This window comes from Littorina saxatilis, linkage group LG4, assembly GCF_037325665.1.
Source record: "Littorina saxatilis isolate snail1 linkage group LG4, US_GU_Lsax_2.0, whole genome shotgun sequence".
NCBI classification, from domain to species: domain Eukaryota; kingdom Metazoa; phylum Mollusca; class Gastropoda; order Littorinimorpha; family Littorinidae; genus Littorina; species Littorina saxatilis.
Window position 1 is genome coordinate 52,654,215 of NC_090248.1, and position 26,363 is coordinate 52,680,577.

General features: G+C 40.9%; 2 protein-coding genes across 2 annotated transcripts in view; one reads left to right on the forward strand and one right to left on the reverse strand.

The window, feature by feature from the left end:
- LOC138965092 (uncharacterized) overlaps positions 1-26,363 on the forward strand; it is a 305,948-nt gene that overhangs the window by 225,126 nt on the left and 54,459 nt on the right. The gene's annotated exons all lie outside the window — the stretch shown is intronic.
- The window catches only part of LOC138965062 (uncharacterized), a 57,881-nt gene that overhangs the window by 10,315 nt on the left and 21,203 nt on the right, over positions 1-26,363 (reverse strand). The window contains exons 3-21 of the mRNA XM_070337185.1: positions 25,329-25,549; positions 21,459-24,628; positions 20,948-21,040; positions 20,004-20,155; positions 18,822-18,978; positions 16,959-17,046; positions 16,190-16,240; positions 15,728-15,786; positions 14,295-14,366; positions 13,608-13,676; positions 12,925-13,005; positions 10,794-10,873; positions 9,181-9,283; positions 8,605-8,745; positions 7,561-7,660; positions 7,021-7,250; positions 6,396-6,518; positions 5,464-5,523; positions 713-957 (exon numbers count right to left, since the gene is read on the reverse strand). Of these exons, the coding sequence (XP_070193286.1) occupies positions 713-957; positions 5,464-5,523; positions 6,396-6,518; positions 7,021-7,250; positions 7,561-7,660; positions 8,605-8,745; positions 9,181-9,283; positions 10,794-10,873; positions 12,925-13,005; positions 13,608-13,676; positions 14,295-14,366; positions 15,728-15,786; positions 16,190-16,240; positions 16,959-17,046; positions 18,822-18,978; positions 20,004-20,155; positions 20,948-21,040; positions 21,459-24,628; positions 25,329-25,549 (5,295 nt within the window). The remainder of the gene's footprint in view (positions 1-712; positions 958-5,463; positions 5,524-6,395; positions 6,519-7,020; positions 7,251-7,560; positions 7,661-8,604; positions 8,746-9,180; positions 9,284-10,793; positions 10,874-12,924; positions 13,006-13,607; positions 13,677-14,294; positions 14,367-15,727; positions 15,787-16,189; positions 16,241-16,958; positions 17,047-18,821; positions 18,979-20,003; positions 20,156-20,947; positions 21,041-21,458; positions 24,629-25,328; positions 25,550-26,363) is intronic.

Here is a 26,363-nt window from a genome sequence, read left to right on the forward strand (position 1 = left end):
GACAATAAGTTCAGGCTTTTTGTGGCTGAGCAGTGCTTTGCATAGGCTCATTCTTTCCTTGAAACATGAATACCACTTCTTTGTGAATTACTTCAATTAGTGAGATCACTGCAAGTTCATTCAGCTTTTAACACTTAGCAGTCTGTTGTGGTTTCTGAAGACTGGGTCATTCATGAATTTGTATCACCCACACATTTCCTTGTCGGGTATTGTTCTCTCTGTAAAAGGAGTCACATATTTGACATTCTCCGTGACACAGGTAAATAGCAGCAGCAGTACGTTGGAGTTTTACAGCACCTTCCTCACGCTGAGATACACAATACCAAGAAACCACTGAGCAGAAAATAGAATGCAGAAGCTAATTGAATGGCAGGAAACTTGGAAAACTCCTGGTCATACAATGCATTAGTGTTAATTGACAGTGTAACTTAGTGGTAAACTTGAGCAAGTCTAAAAAAAAGCCACAATACCAAGGGAAAAGACATTTTCGAAAATGGGACAGCATTGCAACAGACGATCTTCTTAAGTTGGGCTAAACCTCTCCCCCCCCCCCCCCCCCAAAAAAAAGAAAAAAGTTCATGAATTCAATTGTGTACATGCAATGTTTCACGGTGAGTATTCTGGATCACTAACTGTTGTAAAAACATAAGCGATGGATTTTTCTAAAGTTTGCACAAGCACATCACAGTACAGCATCAACACTTCAACTCACTTATTCGTGGCAGCAGCACTGTCCGTCCTGAAGACGAGGCGTGGCGTCGTGGTATCGGCGCTGGACTTGACGAGAGGAGACAGCTTGACGGGACTTGGGGAGCCGGGGCTGTCATCGGCGAGGGAGTTCCGCTCGCTACCACCACCGCTACTGCAGCTGCTGGCCGTGCGGGGTTTGAACACCAGTGGCTGTGTGTTCTGGTGCTGGAGCTCAAACATTAGGTCTGGTTCCGCTCCTTGGTACCACTGTGATGAAAGACAGAGAAAAGTTTGTGAAGTCTCCAATCCACGATGCATATTTAGAATTTCTCTGTTGAGATGTAGGTCAACATCCAAAATCAGATCGACTGCCAACGTTCCAAAATTCAGAATGAAAAAACAAGAATTGTAGGTGATGGGAACAATGAATCATTAACACAAAAAACCTTTAGGCCTAAAAAAAAAAAATAGGTGTGGTTACGGTAACCCGACCTACCCTATTTTTAGGGGCCGACCCTATAACTTTTTATTACATTTGTCAAAACAAAACAAAAAAACCACCCCAAGAAAACGAGTGCAGAAAACGCAATGAAAGCGAAAGCGCCTGAGTCGCACACTACACAAGTAGGTTTAATTTGTACACATTAGAAAAAAAAAGTAAAAAAAAAAAAAGTGATTGCCTACCTTCCTACCCTATTTTTTTTGGCTATGTTACCGTAACCACACCTATTTTTTTTTTTGGCCTTAAATGAAAATGTTAAGTTTTTTTCTAATTAGTAAGTTTTTTGTGTGGCCAATAATGGAACCTTCGAATAACCCATCATTCTTGTGTTTTGATTGAGATGTAGGTGGTTACATGCAAACAACTTAAGACTTTCTTTCGCATGTTATGTTTTGTTTCTCTTCAGAGATGATGGTAATTTTTCACGTGCACACAACTAAAGAATTTCTCTTCTAAACCATTCTTGAATGACATGAACGTTTTCAAGCACATAAATTAAGCAGTCAGCAATTTCACTCATGTTGCATGTCAATCAACCTGACCAAGACATTCATGCAGGTAATTACTGGTAATTACAGTGGAACCGCCTTTTCAAGACCCCACATTTTGGACTAATCCTTTTTCAGATTTTCTGTTCATTAATAATAATATAGCCACTGTAAAATTACCCCCATTTTAACTCTCCCTCCTTTTTAAGATCTTATTTTTTCAGATTTGTTGAGGTCTTAAAATGTGTTTTCCACTGTACTGAGACATTCACTCAATGAGATCAGACTAGCTATGCTGTTCTGACACCTGAAGTGATGCCACATATAACGGTAACATTTGTTTGCTAATTCATTTTGATTTCAACAGTACATCAACACTTTCTTATGACACGTTATCTACTTTTTCAACAAAAACAAAACAGACTACTGTATTTACAAAGATGTCAAAACAATCTGAGCTAAGACATACAAAAACAAAACAGACTATTTACAAAGATGTCAAAAAACCCAGTCTGAGCTAAAACATACAAGTATTGTTCTGGTTTTGTCTGCAGAATCAAATACAGTAGTTCATTTAATCTTGAATGGGGTTGATTCCCCTAATAATGAATTTTAGCAAATGACTTTCAACTCTTCCAAAAATTGAGAAAAACAACAACAAGTTGTACAGGTAGGAGTGATGATACGGCAGTAACTATAAAGTGTATCGGATGGAGACCATATTTATTTACAGACATGTCTCCCATTCCTATGATTACATCATTCTTACAAACATTGTGTGCATCATTTACAAAAGAGCCCAGGTGTTGGTTATATGCAACTCCATATCACATCTGCAATATGTCAGCTCTCTCTGTAAGTGTAACCGTAACTCGCTTTGAAAAGATACAGCTATGAGCTTGTTTCAAGCAGCTGGAAACAGAAAAACTCCCAAGTCTGTGCAACAGTTTTACAAACCTGTCTAACAGACAAAACACAAGACACAAGAGCATGCACAGAGGGGATATGGTGGGAAGAGTGCATGCATGCATTTGTACATGTATACACATCCAGGGATTCAGAAGAAAAACTTTCTAGTAGACTAAGTACTACAGGTAATTCTAAACTAGATGAGAAGGAGACAATACACAGCAAAGCACAGTCACAGACCAAGCTCAGAATGTATCAACAACAACTAAAACAAGAGGCGAAGCCTTCAAGGCTCACGTAAGAAATCGACAAACAGTAACACAAACTCAATCACTCCGTCACACATACACACACACACACACACACACACAGTAAGCATAGGTGACACTGTGCAAGAAAGCGAGACACTAGATCTGGATCTGTCTGTCTGCATGTAGCCTACTTACAGGGACACGACTGCCAACTAGTCTCGGCCCGCTCAAAATAACAATGACCGAGACTTTCAGTAATTCCTTCGCGTGACGTCTAACCCTCTTACGTCATAATGTGACGTCTTCAAATGACGAAATGTTAAAGTTTCTACCACAGACATACACACGCACGTACACACGCACACACACACGCACGCACAGACAGACAAAGTTACGATCGCATAGGCTACACTTACGTGAGCCAAAAAGTCCGGAATAGTAAGAGCCTTTGCACACTTTTCAATGCTTTTTAACTTTAGAGGCACACTCCTTATCAATGGCTTTTACATGGGATATGAGACATAACAAAACAAAAAAATTCCCTCCACTTGGTCACATACCGAAACTCAAAACCCTGACTGCTTGCTGTGGCGAGTTGGAATTTGTTGATGAATCAATTTCTTAAGAAGTCACAATTTTCATGAATTTTGCATTCAAAGACTGATTTTAACATGCATTGCGCTGCCTTTTCGCAAGAAGTTTCAGTGCAGATTTGTCACATTGAGAATTTGAAAGGTGTACTTATGGCTTACCAAGATGGAAAATAAATCCAATTAATCAGACAGAAAGATTCAGCTGGTGCATGTACAGGCAGATTTTTCTCAAGATTTTAATTAAAATAAAATAAGAAGTAAAATAACAAAATCAACTTTCAACTCTCATAAGCACTAACATATTAAAGTAGCCATTTGTCAATTACTTCTACGCTCAATTTTTCAGGATTTATTTTTATTTTTATAGAAATCTGCAGAAAAGTATTCAAAATTAACTGCTCTATCAGTACTGAATATAAATTTAATTTGCAAAGTGAGAAATCAAACCTGTGTGTAACGCCCTTTCATGCACTAAACAAATCAAGACATCAATGACGGATAAAAACCTTCAGCTCAAACTCAAGAGACACAAGTCAACTGAAGAAGACAGTGTTGTTACATTTTGCACACAACAAATATTCACAAACCCGTTTCATTTTAAATGTGATACATATACCGCAATATGCACAGTAATTGTGTTTCAATATTGCTTTCCACAATCTCAGTGAGCCAATGCAATCAGAGTGCAAATTATCCTTAATAAACAAGACACAAACTTTGAAAGAAAAGCAGTAAAAAAAAAAAAGAAGCTGAGGTCCCATGGTACAAAAGACAGATCCGATACGCAAAGAGCTTGTGTGTTAAAAGTTAGGTTTTAGCAAAGCTTTTACTCTACAGCAACACTTACCGGCAAACCAATGAGTCTGTCCTAATTTTTAAAACGACAGAACATGCACCAACTGATCATTCGCATTCACTTTTGCAAAGCAAAATAGCAAAATAAAAAAATAAAAAAATAAAAATCATGCTTTGAAATTTACTTCTATAGAAAAAACATTTAATTTTTTTTTCACAGCAGGTTTGGTTTGGTGGAGCTGGTTTGGGTTAACGGGGTTGGGAGTAAAGGGTAGAAGCTTGAATGGTCAGCCAATGACAAATCATATTTATGTTTATCCGTACACAACATCAACATCTAAATTAGCAAACAGCTAGCAGACAGACACTGTAGCTTTAAACATATCCACCACCAGTCTAAAGAAAGTGTATTAGTTATCAGGTATCAGGAGTAATGAGTAGAAATTCTATGAGTGTAAGACGTAGTATTGGCTCTGACGGTATTGCAACATCTCTCACAAAATACAGTTTACAGTTCAGTGTGTGTGTGTGTGTGTGTGTGTGTGTGTGTGTGTGTGTGTGTGTGTGTGTGTGTGTGTCTGTGTGTGTGTGTGTGTATGTGTGTGTATGTGTGTGTATGTGTATGCATGTGTATGCATGTGTGTGTCTGTGTGTGTGTGTCTGTGTGTTGGGAAGGTGAGAGTGCTCACATGAGAGAGAGAGAGAGAGAGAGAGAGAGAGAGAGAGAGAGAGAGAGAGAGAGAGAGAGAGAGAGAGAGAGATCAGAGAGAGATCAGAGAGAGAGAGAGAGAGTTTTTTATTAACCGAATGATGACTGTCGAATCAAACCTATGTCCACTGCGAAAGCTGCTTTAGACTCAATCCTTAACCCACTCTAGCCCCACACTAAGTCACTAGGTTACAAATATCTAACACTTTTAAATACAAGCTATTACAAAAGAGGGGACATTACCAGTTAGAACATCACTTGTCACCCCATCTTATCTCAGCTATTCGACATACTGTACTTTCCTAAACCAGAAATAGTTAAAATAGTTTAACTTTAAAATGTTCATGCAAAAGCTTGCTATCACAAGCAAAACTCAATACCAAATCAAACAATATCGTACATGCTGATGAGTTGTGAAAGAGTTAAAACCAGATAACAGTACATCTGACGCACAATTCATTTAAAAAAAAAGCAACTGAACTAAAGTTTAGTTATCATGCAAAAATAAAAACAGAATTCCACTTACACTTGTCAGCCTTGTCACTTCAAAACCCAGCAGAGGCATACTTTCAATGGCTGCCATGTCCTGCAGGGTGAAAAAAGAAATTTTGAGATTGAAATTACAAAACACAACCTAAAAGAATGGGCACAAAACTAAATCTGAACAAGAATCTTAAACAGAATGAGGCAGAGCGATGTTAAGATATCAAAGGTTCCGTACAACTCTCGCTTTTATTAAATCTGAACAGTTACAATTTTTTAAATATTTTTTTAAAAATCATACAACATACAAAGGGACGTAAGCGCTCTACTATTCACAGCGCTGACCTCCCTTTGTTTCTTAAATCCTGTCATCCCAAATCTGTCTCACTTTCGTTATGATTCTTTATTAAAAACATAAAGCTCTTGCTCAAGATTAATCTTGGGACGTTTAATTCAGAACAAAACAAAACATTCACAAGAATCCGAGACCTTAATTAAACATTCCAAAAATGTAACTTTTTTTTTTTCTCTTGATTTGAAAAACTGGCAGCCTAACTGTTTCAGATTTCAAAAGCTCTTTTAACTGGAAAAAGGGTAGAGCACTGGACTTGTGATCGAGAGGTCGCTGGTTCGAATCCGGGCCGGGACGGACACGGGTCAACTTTATGTGCAGACCCAGAGACGGTATCCATCTCCCACCCCCGTGTCACCACAATGGCACGTTAAAGATCTTGGTCATTCTACCATAAGAGCAGATGGCTGATACCACCTAACCACGCAAACATCAAAAAGCCGTGAGGGCGTAAAACTCAAATCGTATAAACCAATTCCTGTCCAATATAGGCAATTAAGACCTGACGGACAATAAGCCCCTTAAAATTTACTTTTTTTTTTAAAAGGGGAATGGAAGATACAGTTAGTGGTCCAGGAATGGAGGTAGGGGTGGGGGGCAGTTGGCGGGTATTGGATGCTCACCTCACTGGCTTTGTAGGTATACAGCACTTTGCCCTTGACCACAAACCACAAGCGCTTCCACTTCTTGTTCTTGGCCACCCACAGGTAGCCGCTCATGTCTGACCCCTCATCGTTTGCGTGCACCTGGCAGGGAAGATCATTTTGCAGTCATTCTCATCTGGTCTTAATTGTTCGTTTGTTCATCTTCAGTGCAATGTACATTTTCAAGTTGAGTAATATCAAATGTAATCTTTATTTAGCAATGGCATACATTCATGCTGATGGATTTCTATGCACCATGAAAACACTGTCTGACAAAAATACCAAGAGGTATGTATTTACCTTTGCCATACAACTATGCATTAACTGTCAATTCCGTCGCGATATAACCTTGAATGGTTGAAAACGACGTTAAACACCAAATAAAGAAAGAAAGAACTGTCAATTCTAAAAACAAAACAAACAAAAAACACTTCAGACAAAAAGAACCAAATTTACATCAGTTTCTTAGTATTATGCAAGAACTCTTGTTTAGGAATTTTTATCATACAATTCTGTGAATAAAACACAGCCACAGGAAGATTCACTACTCTCTGCATACAGTTACGCTTCACTGCACAACACAACTACGAAACACATCCCGTACCTCTTTCAACACAGACGGCCGAGCAACGCCCGATTTGCGTCTTTCACGAGCGCTTTTGCGAATCTGTACAAATCTGGCCTTGATGCTGGTGAAGCTGAGCCCCATGGTGTCTGGGGTTGGTGGTGGAGTTGTTGATGTGGGTGATGTTGGCGCTGTGGTGGATGAATGGGAGTCGACTGAGTCATCTGTGAGTGATTTCCTGTGTTCCTGGTCGTGTAGCTTGTCTAGTTCTGCACACATACAGCACCATATTTAACATACAGTCCTCCTTGTGTGAAATATCATGCCAACCATCACAAATATGTTCAGGATTTTAGATATAAAGAATCCTTTCATTGAACTCGTGCTATACTAAAACTCCACAGCCTGGCTGTGTTCTGTGGAGAGCGAGACTTTTTTGCCAAATTAATTTTCCATGTTGACACTGCTCTCCCTCTCTATCTCTTTCTCTTTCTCCTTCTGGTCCTTAAAAAATATGTAATCCTTTATTTCTAAATATCCTGGCTGCTAAAGGGAGCTAATCTCTCTCGTATAACCTACCTTCACGCAACTTGTGGAAACACTCGTCACAGACACGGGCAGGTTTGTACTTCAGGTAGCGTAGAGGTGCCTTGTTCTCTGAACAGTTCCCGCAAATGATCTGAAAAGCGAAAGAAAAAATTTCCAGCAAATTGTTCTGACAGTTTCATTAAATATTTACCCAAAGTTTACACACCAGAAAATCAAAACAGGGGATATTCTAGTATGTCTTATAATCAATATACATACCACTCACTCAGATGTACATTATATACAAAGCATGGCAGTTGAAAAAAACAAAGAATATCGATCAGGTATTGCTGCAAAATGTATCTGTCTGTGTAGAGAAGATTCCTCACTGTCTTACTTGGCACAGAGTTACTTCTCTTGACTGCATCATCTCACCACTACGTATAAGTTACAGCTCCGTCCATCCATGATATCGCGTGGTATTTTGTCGAGACTGGGTCAAGTGACTTCATTATATTCATTCACCCCGTCGAGACAAAATACCACGCAATACCATGGATGATTCGGAGCTGTAACGTATATATGGCATGACCAAAGTAAGGAGAAGTTGTAGAACTATAATTTATTTTGTGTCAGGCTTGGCAAGGCGCAATTTTAACACTACGCTGGAACGCTGAAGAAGAAGAAGAACACTATACGCACGAAATAAACGTGAAGTGATAACGTTGTGCGGGTGCTACCCACGTGCTGCAGCTGTAAATTTCGTTCAAGTTTTCAATTTACTTGTCACTGCGGCTGCGCAAGTTATTTTGCCTAGACTAGGTCAAGGCCGAACTTTAGGCCTACGGAGAAATATCGCTGGATATTTTCTCACTAGAATAACAGAGAGAAAGAAGGGAAGTCATGCTATATTGTACCTTACGAGAGAGATTTCTCCCAAAACAAATAAGAATTTTATGAAAACTGTTTGCTTAATTTTGCCCCTTATTCAAACAAAAATTCCAGTTCACATCCAACTGCCAAAATGCCTTGACTGCAATTGCTTCCCTTTGATTACTGATGATCTCTGAAACGGCCATGTGTACTTCAACTTACCCGCCCGCAGGCCCTGCAGTGATGTCTACGCCATGTGATGGAGAATTCAGCCAGACACAGCATACACATGGTGACCCGAGCGTCCGGTACCCACAGCGGTGCCTTGCTTCCCAACACAAAGTCCTTGTCCAGCAAAGACGTCTGAAAACAACACAAATAAAGGAAAATACAATGACAGAGAACTCAGCCAGACACAACATACAGATGGTGACCCGAGCGTCCGGTACCCACAGCGGTGCCTTGCTTCCCAACACAAAGTCCTTGTCCAGCAAAGACGTCTAAAAACAACACAACAAAGAAAAATAAAATGACAGAGAATTCAGCTAGACAGTGGAATCTGCACCATGTGATAGAGACTGCAGCAAAACACAGCATACACATAAAGACACAAAAAAATAACAAAATGTTTACCAAGGACGTCTGAAAACAACAAAACAAATGAAAATTTGTCAACTTCCAGACATCTCTAGCTTTATCTTACCTTGGGTTCTGACTGTTTGGCCTTGAAAGTGTGATAGCGTTCAGAGTTCTCCTCTAAAATGTATCAACTTCCAGACATCTCTAGCTTTATCTTACCTTGGGTTCTGACTGTTTGGCCTTGAAGGTGTGATAGCGTTCAGAGTTCTCCTCTATAGCGTTCCACAGAGCACGCAGCCACTTTTCTCGCTCCCCAGGGGTGCTGTTAATTGTCCAACAAAATAGCAGAGAAATGCAGATCACACATGAAATATAATGATGGAATTAGGTGTACAGTGGAACCTCCCTTTTAACTCATTGTCTCCCAGGTACGGATATATCCGTACCCACTCATATGGCTCTATCCGCTCAGACTGTTAGCTTCAGTCGCTTCCTGTAACGTCCACCAAACGCCTGCATTCCAGCGAGTTGATACACAGTTACTACAATTCTAAGTGACTTGCTGCAGCACAGCTGGTCTTGGCTAAAAAAAAACTTGGTCAACATAGATGGGGTAGAAAGTGTTAAGACCCCCAATTTCAGACTTCCCCCATTTTAAGACATCGAATTTTCAGATTTTCTGTTCATAACATCTGTAAATTTACCCCCATTTTAAGACTCCCTCCTTTGATTTTTCAGATTTTCTGTTCATAACATCTGTGAATTTACCCCCATTTTTAGAACACCTCCACTTCAAGACCTGCTTTTCTCAGACGCTTTAGTGGTCTAAAAGGGGGGGTTCCACCGTAGCAGGGTATTGCAGATCACACATGACATATCATGACGGTATTAGGTGCATTCCAATCTTTAAAAATATATCAGACAAACACATGCAAAGTTTCAATATTTCACATTCATTTCTTTAAATCCTGTATTCACATGCTCCTGTCATTTCCTTTGAACTATAACGTTGCAAATTCTCAAATAGCATTTACTGCATAATACAGGGTGACCCCAAAAAAAAGAGTACCCAAACAAAACGTCATAAATTGAACAAAAATAAAGCAATCTTCATAAAATTTATTTACACACACAAGGAGCCTCTGCATGATTTGCACAGAAAATGTTAGCGTTCTAGCTTGTCTTTCAGGAAAGTTATGCTCATTCTACAGAACATGCTCCAAATGGCCTCTGCGCCGCTGCAGGCAAACTTGAACTCGCCGCGCAAAGTTATCAATCACCCGCACACACTCCTGTTGCGAGATTCCGCGAATGGTTATTGTGATGGCTCTCTTGAGTTCTGTGATTATCTGTGGGTTGTTCCTGTAGTTGTTGTCTTTCAGGAACCCCCAAAGATAGAAATCTGGGGGATTTAAATCCGAGGGAGGCCATTTGGAGCATGTTCTGTAGAATGAGCATAACTTTCCTGAAAGACAAGCTAGAACGCTAAACTTTTCTGTGCAAATCATGCAGAAGCTACTTGTGTGTGTAAATAAATTTTATGAAGATTGGTTTATTTTTGTTTAATTTATGACGTTTTGTTTGGGTACTCTTTTTTTTGGGTCACCCTGTATGTATCCTCATTGAACCAAAAATTCCTCTTCACCACAAAACACAGAATGATATAACTTGACAACGATCCAAATTGCAACCCAAAATGGGCTGACGAGATGACATAACTTTGACACAACTCCTTCGCTCTTTTACCTCTTTATGTCAAATGTCTTAATGGCATAAATGCACTAATTGAAATCCATCCTTTAATTACATCTTTCTTTCTGTTTTTGCCTTACCTTGCAGCCACAGTGAAAGACCTCTGGGTGGTCATGATGTTGAACTCGTTCTTGAACTCTTCCAGTTTGGGTGGCAACACCTACAAGAAGTGAACACAGTGGAATGATCAATTTGTACTTCTGCAGCTGACACGCTGCTGTAACCTGTTAGCGTTTCAGAGAAACTCGTATGCACGACTTTATGATCGGATATGATAGAGTGGCAGTAATTCCGCTTTAAACGCATTTGCCATCCACTCATTTTTGTACAGTGGTACCTGCGATGAAAGGACACCCTTGGGACCGGCTAAACGTGTCCCTACATTGCAGGTGGCCTGTCAAGACAGGTATATTTTGGTAGAGATAATAGACAAAGGGACCCCAGAATGTGTCCTTTTAAGGGAGGTGTCCTCTACTCTGAGGGGCCCCACATGGCAGGTACCACTGTATGAATTCTACAGTTGGGCGTCTGGTATAGCTTCATGCACAAGCAAAATACGGGTCCAATTTCTGAAGTGTAACAAAACGCATTATTTTGTGTCTTTTTAACCTTCGCCGGCACTCGTGGGTCCGTGCGGACCCAGAAGGGTGTTTGATTGCAAATATCTCTTAAACGAGTTGGAATTTTTTAATGAGCTTTTAGAAATGCCTCAGACACCTAACAAGCTATCATCTCCTAAAAGCTCATTAAATTTCAGTGATAATTAATTAATTAATTAACGGTCAAATTTAGACTACACACGGAAGCATTCGTGGGGACCCATACTTTTCAAAGAAGGAAAAGCGTGTATACCCTTCCGAGGCACTCGTGGGGCCGTGCAGACCCATACTTCTCAAAGAAGGAAAAGCGTGTATACCCTTCCGAGGCACTCGTGGGGCCGTGCAGACCCATACTTCTCAAAGAAGGAAAAGCGTGTATACCCTTCCGAGGCACTCGTGGGTCCGTGCGGACCCATACTTCTCAAAGAAGGAAAATTGTGCTAACCCTTCCGTGGCACTCGTGGGGCCATGCAGACCCATAATATTTTAATTGTTCCAAATACCGTGTATAATTAATTAATTATCACTGAAATTTAATGAGCTTTTAGGAGATAGCTTTTTAGGTGTCTGAGGCATTTCTAAAAGCTCATTAAAGAATTCCAACTCGTTTAGGAGATATTTGCAATCAAGCACCCTTCTGGGTCCGCACGGACCCACGAGTGCGTCCGTGTGTAGTCGATAACGAGTGCCGGCGAAGGTTAATTCACACATTTTATTCAAAAACCACAAAACAGTATGCATTTGAAGTCATCGGCAATGGTATGTTTTTGAATACGAAATTGCAATCACTGCTTTTGACACACTCACAGATCGGGAAGAAAGAAACCTCCTGGGACAATCGTGGAGAGATTTGTTTGTAAGGTTTGATACACAAAGGGAAGTAATCGCTCTTAATGCATACATGTGTACTAGAGTAAGTGAGAGTTATGCTGAACCCGTCTCCTGGTACCGGATAGAATAACATGCATTGAAATGAACAAGCAACTTTCATCCATTTGTACTTACCTTCCTTTGTTTATCAGATCTTTAAATATCGCTGCTTCATTTGTTTATGATTATTTGCTTGACAGCTTTGAGTTGTAAGCGACGGCCTTGTACTTGAGTGAAGATTGTGTTCTAATGGTTACAGACTTCTGAACCTCTTCTTTGCTGAGGTAACACTTGAGTGAAACGACACTACTAGGGATTGAAACATTTTTTTCAGACAAATCGCCATGACGTATGCCATAGCCTAGTGTTTAAGATGTCAGCCCTCTGTGTTGAAGGTTTTCAGGGTTCAAATCCCAGCCGTGCCTGGTGGGTTATGGGGGAAGATTTTTTATCTCCCAGGTGAACTTATGGCAGAATTGCTAGTGCCTTATACCCATTAGTGTTTACATGCAGTTAAGACCAAATACGCAGGGAAAAGATCCTGAAATCCATTTCAGAGTTTGGTGGGTTATAGAAACAAAAAAATACCCAGCACAAATACCCCCAAAATGGAATTATGGCTGCCTAAATGATGAGGAAACCAACCAAAATGGTCATTCATATAAAAACCCACTCATTGAAAACCAAGTGTACATGGGACTTGCAGCCTATTGATGGCAGAAGAAGAAAGAAGACAAATCACCTTCATGCCCTGTAGAGGCAGGATGTTGTTGAGTCTGTAGCCAGTAGCCGTGGGAGTGGTGTACAGCAACACATCACTGAACTAAAAAACACAACAACAATATTGTGAATCACATATTGTAACTAAATAACAGCGATACCATATGAACTCTTGAGAGCTAAACGACGATCGATTTGGAAAGAAAATAGTGGAATTTTCTATGTATTTATTTGTGAAGAAAACAGTAGAATGTTCGATGTATTCATTTGTGAAGAAAACAGTGCAATTTTCTCTCCTAAAAAGGGTTAATCGTCTTTTGCATGCATTGTAAACCTTCCCTTTGATGTAAAAATTGCTGTAGCAATAAGTGTAATCCTTTGGTACAAGAATATTTGACAATGTAATGTCTTTTCTCAAAGATAGACTTACATGATTTTCAATTCATGGAACGAAAACCCATTCAACAATTCTAACTGAGACCGTCTACAATGATTGTCAAAACTGAAATATTCACGAAGACATTTTCAGTTCACTAACACTGCAAACTCCTGAAAGAATAGCTTTCTAACAGAAACCAATATGTGCTCCGCTCCCCAGTCAAGAATTCATACCTGTCTGCTGAGAAAAACAGGAGCTTCGTGAAACACTTTTGGTGACAATTTCAACTAGAAATGTAACGACTGTACAAAAGCGAGAACACTAACCAAGAAGAACATGCGTGGCTGCATCTCCTTCCTCGACATCTTCATTAGCTCCCCTTGTTTGATCAGCACCTGAAAATAATCACACTGTAGAAATGAACCAGTACTAGATCAATGCCAACAGCACAAGTTAAAGAATCAAACTCTTGTTTACTCCAGTGCTATGCAAACATCATAAGTATGCATGTCCTAAGAGTGAAGCCTAATATTGATTGAGCGAAGTTGACTTTGTGAAGTCTACTTCACAAAGTTTTTTTTTTTTTTTTTTTTCTTCTGTCCTTACACCTGTTCCTTGTCTCGGTGTGCTCTCACACCGCCCCGTCCCTGCACTCACTGCTCCATCCCCATCTGAATTTCACAAAGTTTGCTGCATGACGCTTTTGCATTGAATTGCTGGTAAAAAGATTTCACGAAGTCTTCACAAAGACAACTTTGGGCTCAATAAGGAAGGCCTAACAGAATATTGGTATGCAACATTATCTTGCTTGCTTTATGACTCTTGGGAGGGGGTTCTACTGTACTTGAAATAGGACATAGCGAGTGGGTATCATATCACTCCTGCGTTCATAGCTTTATTTCAAACTTCACCAAAAAGCAACACAAAACTAAACTCTTGCTTAGAATGTATATGACAACCTGAGCTGAGATTGTTGCATTTATGTTGTAGCCGATGAAAGAAAAAAAACTCACTCTGCCGGGCATGATGACCTCAAACTGGCCGATTAGTGACCTCTGGATTTCCAGCATCTTCTGAACAGTGTCCTGAAATAGCAGTCCATAAAAAACATCTGAAACTCTACCTAAACCGTTTGCAAGTGACCATCTTGCCAGACATGAAACACACATTCAGCTAAGACTTCTATAAACTTTTTTTTTAATTGTCTCATCATTATTTGTGTGTCTGTCTGCTTGATGTACTTGTGAATGTCTTTTTTTGTCAAAAATTAACCATTTCATTTACAAACATTTCTTGTTTTTACATTTAGTCAAGTTTTGACTAAATGTTTTAACATAGAGGGGGAATCGAGACGAGGGTCATGGTGTATGTGTGTGTGTGTGTGTGTGTCTGTCTGTCTGTGCGTGTGTGTGTGTAGAGCGATTCAGACTAAACTACTGAACCGATCTTTATGAAATTTGACATGAGAGTTCCTGGGAATGATATCCCCGGACGTTTTTTTCATTTTTTAAAATAAATACATTTGATGACGTCATATACGGCTTTTTGTAAAAGTTGAGACGGCACTGTCACACCCTCATTTTTCAATCAAATTGATTGAAATTTTGGCAATGCAATCTTCGACGAAGGCCGGACTTTGGTATTGCATTTCAGCTTAGTGGCTTAAAAACTAATGAATGAGTTTGGTCATTAAAAATCGGAAACTTGAAATTAAAATTTTTTTTATTAAACGATCCAAAAACAATTTTGTCTTATTCTTCGTCCTTTTCTGATTCCAAAAACATATACATATGTTATATTTGGATTACAAACAAGCTCTGAAAATTAAAAATATGAAAATTATGATTAAAATTAATTTTCCGAAATCGATTTAAAAACAATTTCATCTTATTCCTTGTCAGTCCCTGATTCCAAAAACATTAGATATGATATGTTTGGATTAAAAACAAACTCAGTAAGCTAAAAAGAATAGACATACAGAAAAGCGTGTTATCCTGCTCAGCGCGACCACTACCGCACTATTCTGCATGGCTTGTCGATTTCACTGCCTTTGCCACGAGCGGTGGACTGACGAAACTACGAGTATGTGGTCTTGGTGAAAAAAGCAGTGCGTTCAGTTTCATTCTGTGAGTTCGACAGCTTGACTAAATGTTGTTATTTCTGCGTACGCGACTTGTTTAAATCTGTTTTCATTCTCTATCCAAACCATCTATACTCTCTTCAGAACAGAGTAAACCACTGGCATACTCTCTTCATACCAAAGGTTTAACAAAACATATACTCTCTTCAGAACAGAGTAAACCACTGGTATACTCTCTTCATACCAAAGGTTTAACGAAACATATACTCTCTTCAGAACAGAGTAAACCACTGGCATACTCTCTTCATACCAAAGGTTTAACGAAAAATATACTCTCTTCAGCAAACAAGGAAGACGTCTCCTTACCCCATGTCGCATACTCTCGTTGGCATGGTCGGCAACCTCACTCACTATGCTCAAGGCAGCTGGAGAAGAGAACAACAAATTTTATAAATCATTTTGCTGCCAAATGACACATTTCCTTTATTTTGCTCCAAACGAACAGCATACTCTTTCATAATAAATGTGCATTATCATGGCAAAAGTAAATAGAGCATATGCAAATAATTCACTGAAGCATCAATTTACAAATACAGTTCACACTCATGCAGGGTCAGTTGGAAAATGGTCAAAATGTCACTGATGAAAAATAAAAATGATAGTATTATCTCACACACTTTAGATGCCAGTACCTGCCTTTTGAAACCTACTTGTAGGAGTGTCAGGAAATTAAGCCAAATGCAGTCTGCAGATAATGTAGGATGATCAAGAACAATGCATGGATGAAAACAGAAATCCCACTCTATCAATGATCAAATGTGAACTTACTGATCGTGTCTTTATAATCAGGACTGTCTTCTGTGAGATGTTTGAGGTAATCTGAAAAATAATATAAAGAATGTAAGACATACGTTTTTCAGCGTAGAGTCAAACATCTGTATGGAAAAAGAGCGCATTACAATCATACAGGACAAAGCTGAACATTTATGTTATTAAATGTGCAGTATTTAGTGTGTGGTTCAGTAATATCCCAAACTGTGAATTGGTAAAACGTACTCCGTTCTCACCTGTGACATTCCTTGAACTGGAAACAGATTCACACATCAACAGTCGTGTTTGAACTTCTTCACAAAACTATATTGTGCAATAGATCCAAGTCACAGGCAGGCAGATGTGCAGTTTCATCTATCATCATTCAGTATTGGTGATAACCGGTAATTACCGGTACACATGTATTTTACTGGTTGAAATGAGAAAATACTGGAACAAAATTGGTTTCCGGAATGACCTACCGGTTGATTTTTAGAACTGCCATTTTGTGTGTGCTGGTAAAACAACAAAACCAGTAGTCTGAGTTGGACTCTTACTGGTTCCAATGACCAGCCTACCGTTTTTTTCTGGACTGTTTGCATCATAAAAGTTTGCGTACCGGTTGGAAAAAATACTAGCGCCATCACTGATCATTGTCTTATACACTCAATTGTTTCATCAGGTGTCTACTCAATATAAGCTCATTAACAGCAAAACATACATATTCACTCATAACAAAATGTCACAACAGAATCAATACTTTTTGTCTGCGGAAACGTTCAGTTACCTTGCAAGAGAAGTTTATATTGTGGAATTCTCTGAATGGGTTTCAGCATGTAGTGTTTCAAGGCCAAGTTTGCACAGCGAGGGCTCATCTGGAACAGAAACAAAAACAGAAACTGAAATTTTGCACTTAGCCTCAGACTGAATGATCTTCACTCAAGATCCAACAAGTACGGTAATGACAGATTAATGCAGCAACAACTCTCGCTTACTGTGAGTTGCGCTGTCTGCAGCTCTGTAAAAACATATATAACTTAGAATCAGGAATATGACCATTGTGTAATTACTACACTGTTTATCAGTTGGCTTCCTTGTGGTTCCTCAAGCAAATTCTTTCCTCCCAAAGCCTTCACCTTGTCAAAAAAGTACTGATAATGGCATTTATTCATCCAAGGGTTCTTTTCCTACTTTGCAGTGATTTCAGTATCCTTCCTCGTTTACTTGTTGATGTCGCCAACACGTTTAACTCCGCCAAGGACGGTCCCAAGCCCGGCTGAAAAAGGAGGAGGGTTGGGCGTGGGGTTAGCACCCCCTTCCTGTAAAAAAGACTTCGCTACAGAAACGTCAACAACACTGTTGCTGGCGGCCCATACCCTGACAGGAGTGACGGGCATTGAGAACACGTTTGCAGTTTGCCTGCCTCGTTCTTTCACTGAATTACTGACCAATTCAAAGAAAGACCTAAAGTTTCCCAAAGATAATTATCAGAACTGACCTCTTAACTGAAGACTTCCCCCTTTGACGACCTGGCTTTCTCAGATGTTCTCTTCATAACCTCTGTACATTGACCTCCATCTTAAAGGTCCTTGTCTACATTTTTATACCGAAATCGCCATTTGACCATTAAAATGCAGAGTCTATTATCTACAATTATCAACAATACACCCCCTTTTGATCAGGAAAGACGAAGCCAGTGTAGCCGTTTGAAAATTCATTGTAGTATTCTAGCGTAGTACTCATAGTAGGATATCCTTATTTGGAAAATGCCAAGCGCAAAACTCCTCTCAAATCCCATGCATTTCGTGCGTTTAAAAAAAAGCGTGGACAGAGCTCCAGTGTCAAACTGTTGCTGCACTTGTTTGGGCGTGGCTATAAGCATAGTGACATGAATTTGATTGGTCAGTATTTTTAGGCAAACAAAATATTAGAAAACAAAATATTGGAAGCGTAAGTCACGCTACCCAAAAATAAAATCTTTTTTTACATACAGTATATTTTTTTTCTTTAACTTTTTTCCCCATGGTTCAATCATCATCTGACATAACTTTTTAGCGAAATCTAACCATAAGATTATTGAAAAAAAGCAAAAATGTACACGACCACCTTTAAGACCAGATTTTCTCAGACTTTTGGAGGTCTCCAAAGGGGAGACGACGGTACAGTGGAACCCCCCTTTTAAGACCCCCCAATTTAAGACTCTCTTTCTTTCCGGACCCTGTTTTCTCAGATGCAGGCATGGGAATTGAAAAAATAAAAAAAGACTGAACATTTGTAAGTAATAGCAAAGTCGACGGCGCAAAGCGCCTAGCCCTGCTAGGGGGGTTTGGGGGCATTTTGGGCGGAATTTTTTTTTTCTCCAAAGAACCCAACTGGTGCAATTTGGTGTCATCTTAGCTCCAAGTTTGCCATTAAATTCAGTTTTTAAAACCTTTTTTTTTTTTGGCGGACACTTTTGCTTTTTCGGCGAAACAAAAAAAAATTTCGGTGGAAATTTGCCTTTTGGCGGACAATTCCCATGCCTGCAGATGTTCTGTTCACAATCCCTGTTAATTTACCTCAATGTTAAGACTCCCTCCTTTGTTAGACCTGATTTTCTCAGACTTTTGGAGGTCTTAAAAGGGGGGTTCAATGGTGACGCTAAACCTACCTCAAACTGCTGAAGAGCCATGCCGAAGCTGCCGTGTTTCTTACAGCTCTCGTCAAGGAGTGCCGTTGCGTTCGAAAAGTTACGAATGTATGACGAATACAGCTTGAGGAAGGGGCCCTTCTTCACGAAAACGTCTGATATCTTCTTCTCGTTCTCCCTGAAAATTATCAGACAAAAGGTAATTCAGTGAACACCATAAGGTTGCAGCTTACTTGGCATACTGCCCTGTAATCATACGTGAAAACCACAGGAGCTTGTATCCCAACCGCTGGTCGGTCATTATTTACTCCTGCATGCTTATTATTTACTGCTGCATCCAAGTAGTGAATAGTAGTAGAAAGGGTAAGGATGCAGCAGTAAATAATAAGCATGCAGTAGTACATAATGATCGACCGGCGGTTGGATACAAGGTTCTGTGATGAAAACACACAGTTGAAGTTACAAAAACTTCTGCAACTCAAAGGTGAAAAGCACAACAAATCAGGACTAATGAGATCAATAAAGCAACAAATGTAATAACACATTTTCATGTTTGCTTTTGTTAAGTGTCATTTGTTTGTGGGATAGGTGGATAGGACGTAAGCAGTGGGATAGGGGAATAGCTCCAAATGGAAATACACACAAGACAACACAGACGGTTAAGTTTACAATAAAGTGTACTAGATATAAAACGGAGGCTGAACTGCTTCAAAACTGTGAATACTCAACGGCAAAGAAAAAACGCTTACATCAACACTGAGTGCTACACTGATGTTTCCGGAGACAAAGCAACAAACAAACAAACATTCTAGAAACACCAGGAGAACCAAACACTGAGGTCTTTCAGCAACATCTCATTGAAACAAAACAAAACCACAAACGGACAAGAAATACAGTAGAATCTGCCGTGGCGACCATCTTTTGTTAACAACCACTCAAAAGGATCCCTGACGAGGATTTTTTCTTCTCTATAATTAACCCTTCCATCGCGACCACCTGTCTATGATGAACCCTGTTGATCAGTCCCCAGGGTGGTCATTATACACAGGTTCTTCTGCTTCTTCTACTTCGTTTATAGGCTGAAACTCCCACGTTCACTCATGTTGTTGCACAGGTGGGTTTCACGTGTATGACCGTTTTTACCAAGCTCTTTTGGCAGCCATACACCGCTTTTGAAGGTTCGATTGTAGCAGCAGAACCCACCAGTGAGCGATGCGATCTGTGAGGTCTTTGAGCAGCATCTCGTTGAAGCTCTGTAGCTGTGGCAGAAAGTCCAGAATCTTGTTCAGGGTCTCAGTCGGCACTATAGGGCTGCCAGCATGCTCCGTCTTTTCTGACATGAACTTGCGGAAATCCTGCACACAATTAAATGCGTTACATTTCAATGACTTGTCTCTGTTCAACAAATGACCATCATGCACAGTTTTTAACATTTTCTGATGTATACAAACGACCATGCATAGTCAACTGTGGTTACTCAAGGTGACAGTAGTTGTACACATGCAGTCATGACAGTTCTAACATTAATGGCAGATTTTGGAAAGTACAATTACCAACAGCCTTTATGCTACATTATTATTATATGAAGTCTTATATCGCACGCGTATCTCCAGACAAGGCGCAGGGATCTATTTATGCCGTGTGAGATGGCAATTTAAATTATTGTTCTTGCTCTGCTTTTGTGAAATTGTCTTTTGTCTCCCCTCCTTCATCTTCCACAAAGTTTAAAGTTTTGCAGCATTTCAACACTCTTTCTTAGGCCAAAAAAAAAAATAGTTTGCTTAAGGTAACATAGGCAAAAAAAATACGGTCGGTAGGTCGGGATTTTTGTTTTGTCTTTTTTTTTTTTTTTTTCCAAAAAACCATATTTTTAAGTGATTTTGCCAAAAAACACAGATTTTTCTTCAATTTTTTTAAAAAAATTGTTTATTTTTTATTATTTTTTCTTTTCTTCCTAAATGCCCAAAACAAGTCTAGGGTCGCGCGAAAAAATAGGGTCGGTCGGGATACCGTAAACAGACTTTTTTTTTGGGGGGGGGTCTTACTACATGTATGTGCATGGTGTATGCATGTGTGCATCTCTCCAGGCTATTTGTGAAAAGCTGCTTGTATGCAGAAGCCTGAAGGGAAAAAGGAAGTCAACTGACCACATTCAGCAGTCTCAGCACATCCACAAAGACCTTCTCTGACTTCACCACCTCCTCTGCAATGAAATACACCTTCTTCTCTCTCTTTAATCTCTGCAACAAAGAAATGAAAAGTCAAAAACATACTTGAAAGCTCAATGACATATGATATATTTAAAGCAAAGACAGAAGATCCATTATCAGTAACCTCTAAAACAACAGCAAGACATTAAGCACATAATTTGTGGAACTAAATAGAGCCCGGTATGTGTTTGGCTTTATCAATTTGTTTTACTGTTTTTTCTCATTTTTCTATTTTCAATAATGGCTTAAGTATAACACTCTACATTGCATCCCTACCCTCCCTCATGCAGTCAGACAAAAACACAGCCACAGACTGTTATCATTAACACCACAAAGGAAAGGGAAAAAAAAGACAAACAAAGAACAAACAAACACACACATTGACCCACACACACACAAATTCACCCCCCCCCCCCCCCCACACACACACACCACTCAATTCACTCACAATTTTCTCTTCATCAGGTTCACCCTCCGACTCCGACCCACTGCTGTGGTCAAAGGTCGGCACATCCCCCTCCGCAAATCCCGTCTCTGAGTGGCTGCTGCTGCTGTGCGTGCTCATTGGCCGATTCCTGTCGCCCACGATGTGCAGCAGCGACCCCATGACCTCGCTCGAGAACGACTCCGGCCGGCTGCTCATTTGACTCGACTGTGACGTCAAATCCTCTGATGAGAGTTCTTCGTGTGGCTTGTCCTGAGGACTAGAAGCCTCTGATTCTGTTCTCTGACGGTGAATTTCAGGGACGGGTAGCTTTGTACTTGAAGAGTCAGGCTCCGAACCCGTACTTACTGAGGATTTTCTCTTTTCTTTACATGGATCTGAGGACTTCCCTGCTGGTGGTTTATAACTCCTTGGAGGTAGGTCTGGTGGAGGGGTCTCCTCTTTGGACTTTGTGGACGGGGTTTGATCACCGGCCGTCTGATCCGGCACCAGGTGATCAGGGATTTCATGGTAATCGTGGTCACTGGTCACTTCACCTGCACAGGGACTGTTGATACTGCCCACCACAGCAGTCTTTGGCACAACGGTGTTGATGTCATTGGTGGTGGTGGGTCCTGACCCGTTGATGATTTTCTGGTATCCTGGAACTTTCTCTGCTGCAGAGTCTTTAGCGGGCTCGGAGCTTGCTTGTGGCGCCATCGTAAGAGGCTTGCTTGGAGGGTGGTTAGGTGGGGGCGGAGCTTTCCTGGTGGGACGAGGTACGTGTTTTCTGCCAGGTCTCGCCCCTGAGTTGCTGCGTGTAACTTTCGTGGGGTGAGGACTCCCAGTTGCACAGCCTGCATTCGGAGTTGACATTCGCCGATCAGCAGCCGGTTTCCGATCAACAGACTCACTTCTGTCTTTGCCAACTCCTTCAGAAGAAGCTGCACTGTCCATCGATCGATCCATGGATTGGTTGCGTGGAGGCAGAGGGGGTGGTTTGGGGTCTGTGTTAGGTCGCAGTGACTCTTGCCTGGGTGGGAGGAAAGGCTTCTCTTTGTCTTCGTCTGGGCTGCTAAGATTGTCCACTAAACTTTTCATTCCAGTTATGTCCGAAGAGCTCCGGGTAACTGACGATGGTGGATGCTTCCTTTTAGGTTTGGGTGGTGGCCTTTTGCCAGCCTGTCCTATGCTTGTCAAGCTCTCTGTGCTGGAAGTGTCCACTGAGCAGGAACTGAACGTCTGTCTGCGTAGCTTATCTCGCTTTGGGCGAGGGGGTCTGACCGGAGTGCCGTCAGTCTTACCGCTTGGCTGAGACTGATCGGATTCTTCAGCAGATTTGGACTCCCGAGTTTCTTCAGTTTCATCAGAACCAGAACCTAAGCGGGCCTTAAGGATCTGTTCGATCTCTTTGAGCATGAAACTGGTTTCTTCCACATCATCAATGGTGGTGGATGCTTCCTTTTCTGGTGACTTTCTGGACGAGTCAGCAACATCTTGGTTACTATCTCCTTTACTGTGCTTGGTAGACCTGTCTATGTTTGGCACACTTGCATCTGAATCTGTCGGCTCACTTTTTGATGATGTAGTCGTTGATGACTTGGTAGTATTGCTTCCCCGCGTTTCTGACTCTTTTTCACACACACTTTTTCCACCACTTTTGTCACCGTTTTCTTGAGCAAGTTTTGTTTCCTGACTATGCTCCTTTCTTTGACTTTCACACACACCTTTGACACCACTTGCGTCCAGCGAACTTCCACCATCACCCCTGCTAGAGCTGTCTGTCACTTTCTGATCTGGGTGATCTAGTTCGTCAATCTCTTGGTACAAAGCCTCACCCACAACATGATCATGTGTTGCAGACTGAGACGAACCTGAGACAACTGTGGACTGGGACTCTGCACTGCCTTCTTCCGCTTGCGGTGTGTGGTGGGGTTCCGAGTCATCATCGGAGACCACGGATTGTCTCAGCAAGCTGATACGTTTTTTGGGTTTGGGTCGCACCGGGGGTGGAGCAGGGGCGGGTCTTGTAGGCCGTTCCGCTGCTCGTGGAGATTTCCTGACACAAACACTTGGAGATTTTGCCCCTTCTTTTCTGTTTCCAGTCTCTAAGTGCTTTTGCACAGATTCACAAGCCTTTGATTTAGTAGCTTCAGTATCAGTTGTGGGCTGCCCCTCTGCGCGTGGAGACTTTGTGACAGGAAGTCCGGTCTCTGAAGGTTCTTGCACAGATTTGCTACACTGTGGCTTAGTCTCTGGCGCGTCAGCTGTATCTGTCCTACTGTCCAAAGATGATTCACCGTCACACTGAGCCTGAATAGCAGTAGAGAGATTCTTTGACTCGCAATCGCTTTCACTTGCAGCTGTCTTAGATGCCTCCTGACTAGAGTCAACCACAGAAGTTACACCCTGTTTGTCTTCACCATCTCCCGGCAAAGTTCTCGGTGAGACTGAGGGTCTTTTGGCACCTTTACAATCTTCAGAGCTTTCTGGTTCACACAGAGGAGCCCTTGCATTTTCTGGCTCAGAACTAGGCTGAGGGGTCTTTACACTAGTGTGTGTCCGAGGTCCAGCTTTACAGTTCTCCTCCACTATCACCTGGTCATAAGACCGAAGCGGGTCAGAATCCGACGCCTGCTGTGAAGGTTCCTTGGACTCATGCCTAGCGTCCACATTTTCATACCGGTTTGGCTGATGTTTCGGAGGCGATTTGCCGTCCCTCAAAGAGAAAGACGGATGCCTTGCTGCTGCACTTTGCTCCGAATGCTCTTCAACAACAACTTGCTGGTAAGAACTCAGTGTAGGCCGTTTTTCACCAGCACTAACAGCGGGGGTGACACCTTCGTTGACTGAGGATGCCGACTTCTCAGACGCAGGATTTTCTACACCTTCCTTCTTCTTCTCTTCCCCTACAACCTTTGGGTTCTCCTCAACGACAACTTTATCATATGAATGCGTTGGCTTCTGCAGGGCAGTAGAGGATTCTGTTTCCAGAGCACCCTTCTCAGCTTTGTCTGGTGGCAGCGCTGGTTTGCTGGCCGGTTTCTTGGCCGGAGCGGGAGGGGCAGGTCGTTGTGGTGGGGGTGGGTGACTAGGTCTAGGGGGACCTTTCCTGGCCACCGGCGGTGCTGCTTTGGGAGGTGACTTCGGCAGAGGTGGTGGGGGAACCTTGGCCCCTGCTTTCGGCCCTGAACCTGAAAGACAAATAAGTGATTTAAAAACTGTGTGGTGTTTTGGACTAGAGTGAAACCCCCTTTTAAGACCTCCAAAAATATGAGAAAATTGGGTCTTAAATTAAAAAGGAGGGAGTCGCACAATGGGGGTGAGTTTACAGAGGTTATGAACAGGAAATCTAAAAAATCAAGGTCTTAAAAAGGAGAAAGTCTTAAATTGGGGGGGGGGGGGGGGGGGTCTTAAAAGGGGGTTCCACTGTATCAGAAAAGAATTTACATTGAAAGCTACAGAAGACAAGGTATGACTATATATGTGAGATTCCAGAAAATTTCATAGGTATGGCATAAGACACAAACAAACTTCTGACTTTTGGGTATTTAGTCTTACATTGAATTAGCACGTACCTTATTTAAAATCTAATTCTAAAAAAATTCCAGTAATAAATGCTTATCTGTAGCCATTGAAATATGCACCACAAGATAAATTTTTAAGAACAAAGGAAAGAAGATTAAACAGTGTTGGGGTAAAACTGAAGACACATATTTTATTTATGATTTACAGAGTTAAAAAGGAACAAACGATACAAATTTACATAAAAAGAGTCAATATTGATAACATTTCACGAACATTCACTGACGTATTCACAGACACACACATTTATATATAATGTAATAAAGACAAACAGCGCCTTCACATAAAATCCACACCAAACCACTTTACCTGCATTCTGGGTAACCCCAATTTTGTCCAAGTTGTCAGGGGTAGACAACTTGGAAGAGGCTGTGCTGTCAGAGTTGTGGTTCTTGGGCTGTGAGGTTGGTGATGTGCAAACCGGAGCGGTATTGCCATGGTTGGGAGGGTGTGCAGGGGATGGGGGTTTGTGTGCGACAGGGGGTTTCTTAGGAACAGGTGGGCGGGGCTTGTTGCCAGGGAGGTGTGGCCTGCAAAGAAGGGAATGGTCGACATTTAAGAACAAAAATTGAAGGAAATAATACAAATGAAAGTGAAAAGAATAAAAAGATAAAGAAACAATGAAAGCAAAGAAAGAAGAAAACAAACCAACAAACTGATTACATTTTCAGCTATAAAATCCATTAGTACAGTGATACATGTAATAGCACATTTTCTTCCTGCAATACGGATTGGTCGGATCAATCATTGGTAAACATACATATATATAGGTCTCTCACTCTCTCTTGTAAATTTAAATCTAACACAGGCCGTTTAAACACAAAGCCAGCAAAATTCAGAACTTAAATTAGAGGAAATACTTTGTTTTCATGTGTATAATTATGAGTATTTGCATCATGAATTCTGATTTAACTCTCACTAAAAACAGTTTGCTACATTATACATGTATTACTATTATTTCTTATTTCAATCAATGAGCATGCCTAATAATATATAACTACAAATCTAGTCCAGAGCAAGCAAAAACACAACCTGACTAACATCACAAAAAGAATTTAAATGATCGCAAAGTTTTGCGTAGAAGAGACTTTGTATCAGGAGAATATTAAAACTGCAATAATGCATTGAACTGAAAGCTTCCTGTGCAAAGACTTTAACCTCAAAACAAAACTTTTGTAAGGAGAGGTGAGGTAAGGGCCCCCTTAATGGAACCATTCATTTACAAATGAATCTTTTCATTGCAAACTTGTGTTCTTTCAAGACAGGTTCATTTGGATCAAGTTAGCAGGCAAAGGGACATAACAGACTGTCATCTCAGGGGAGGTGTCCTCCCATCAGAGGGGC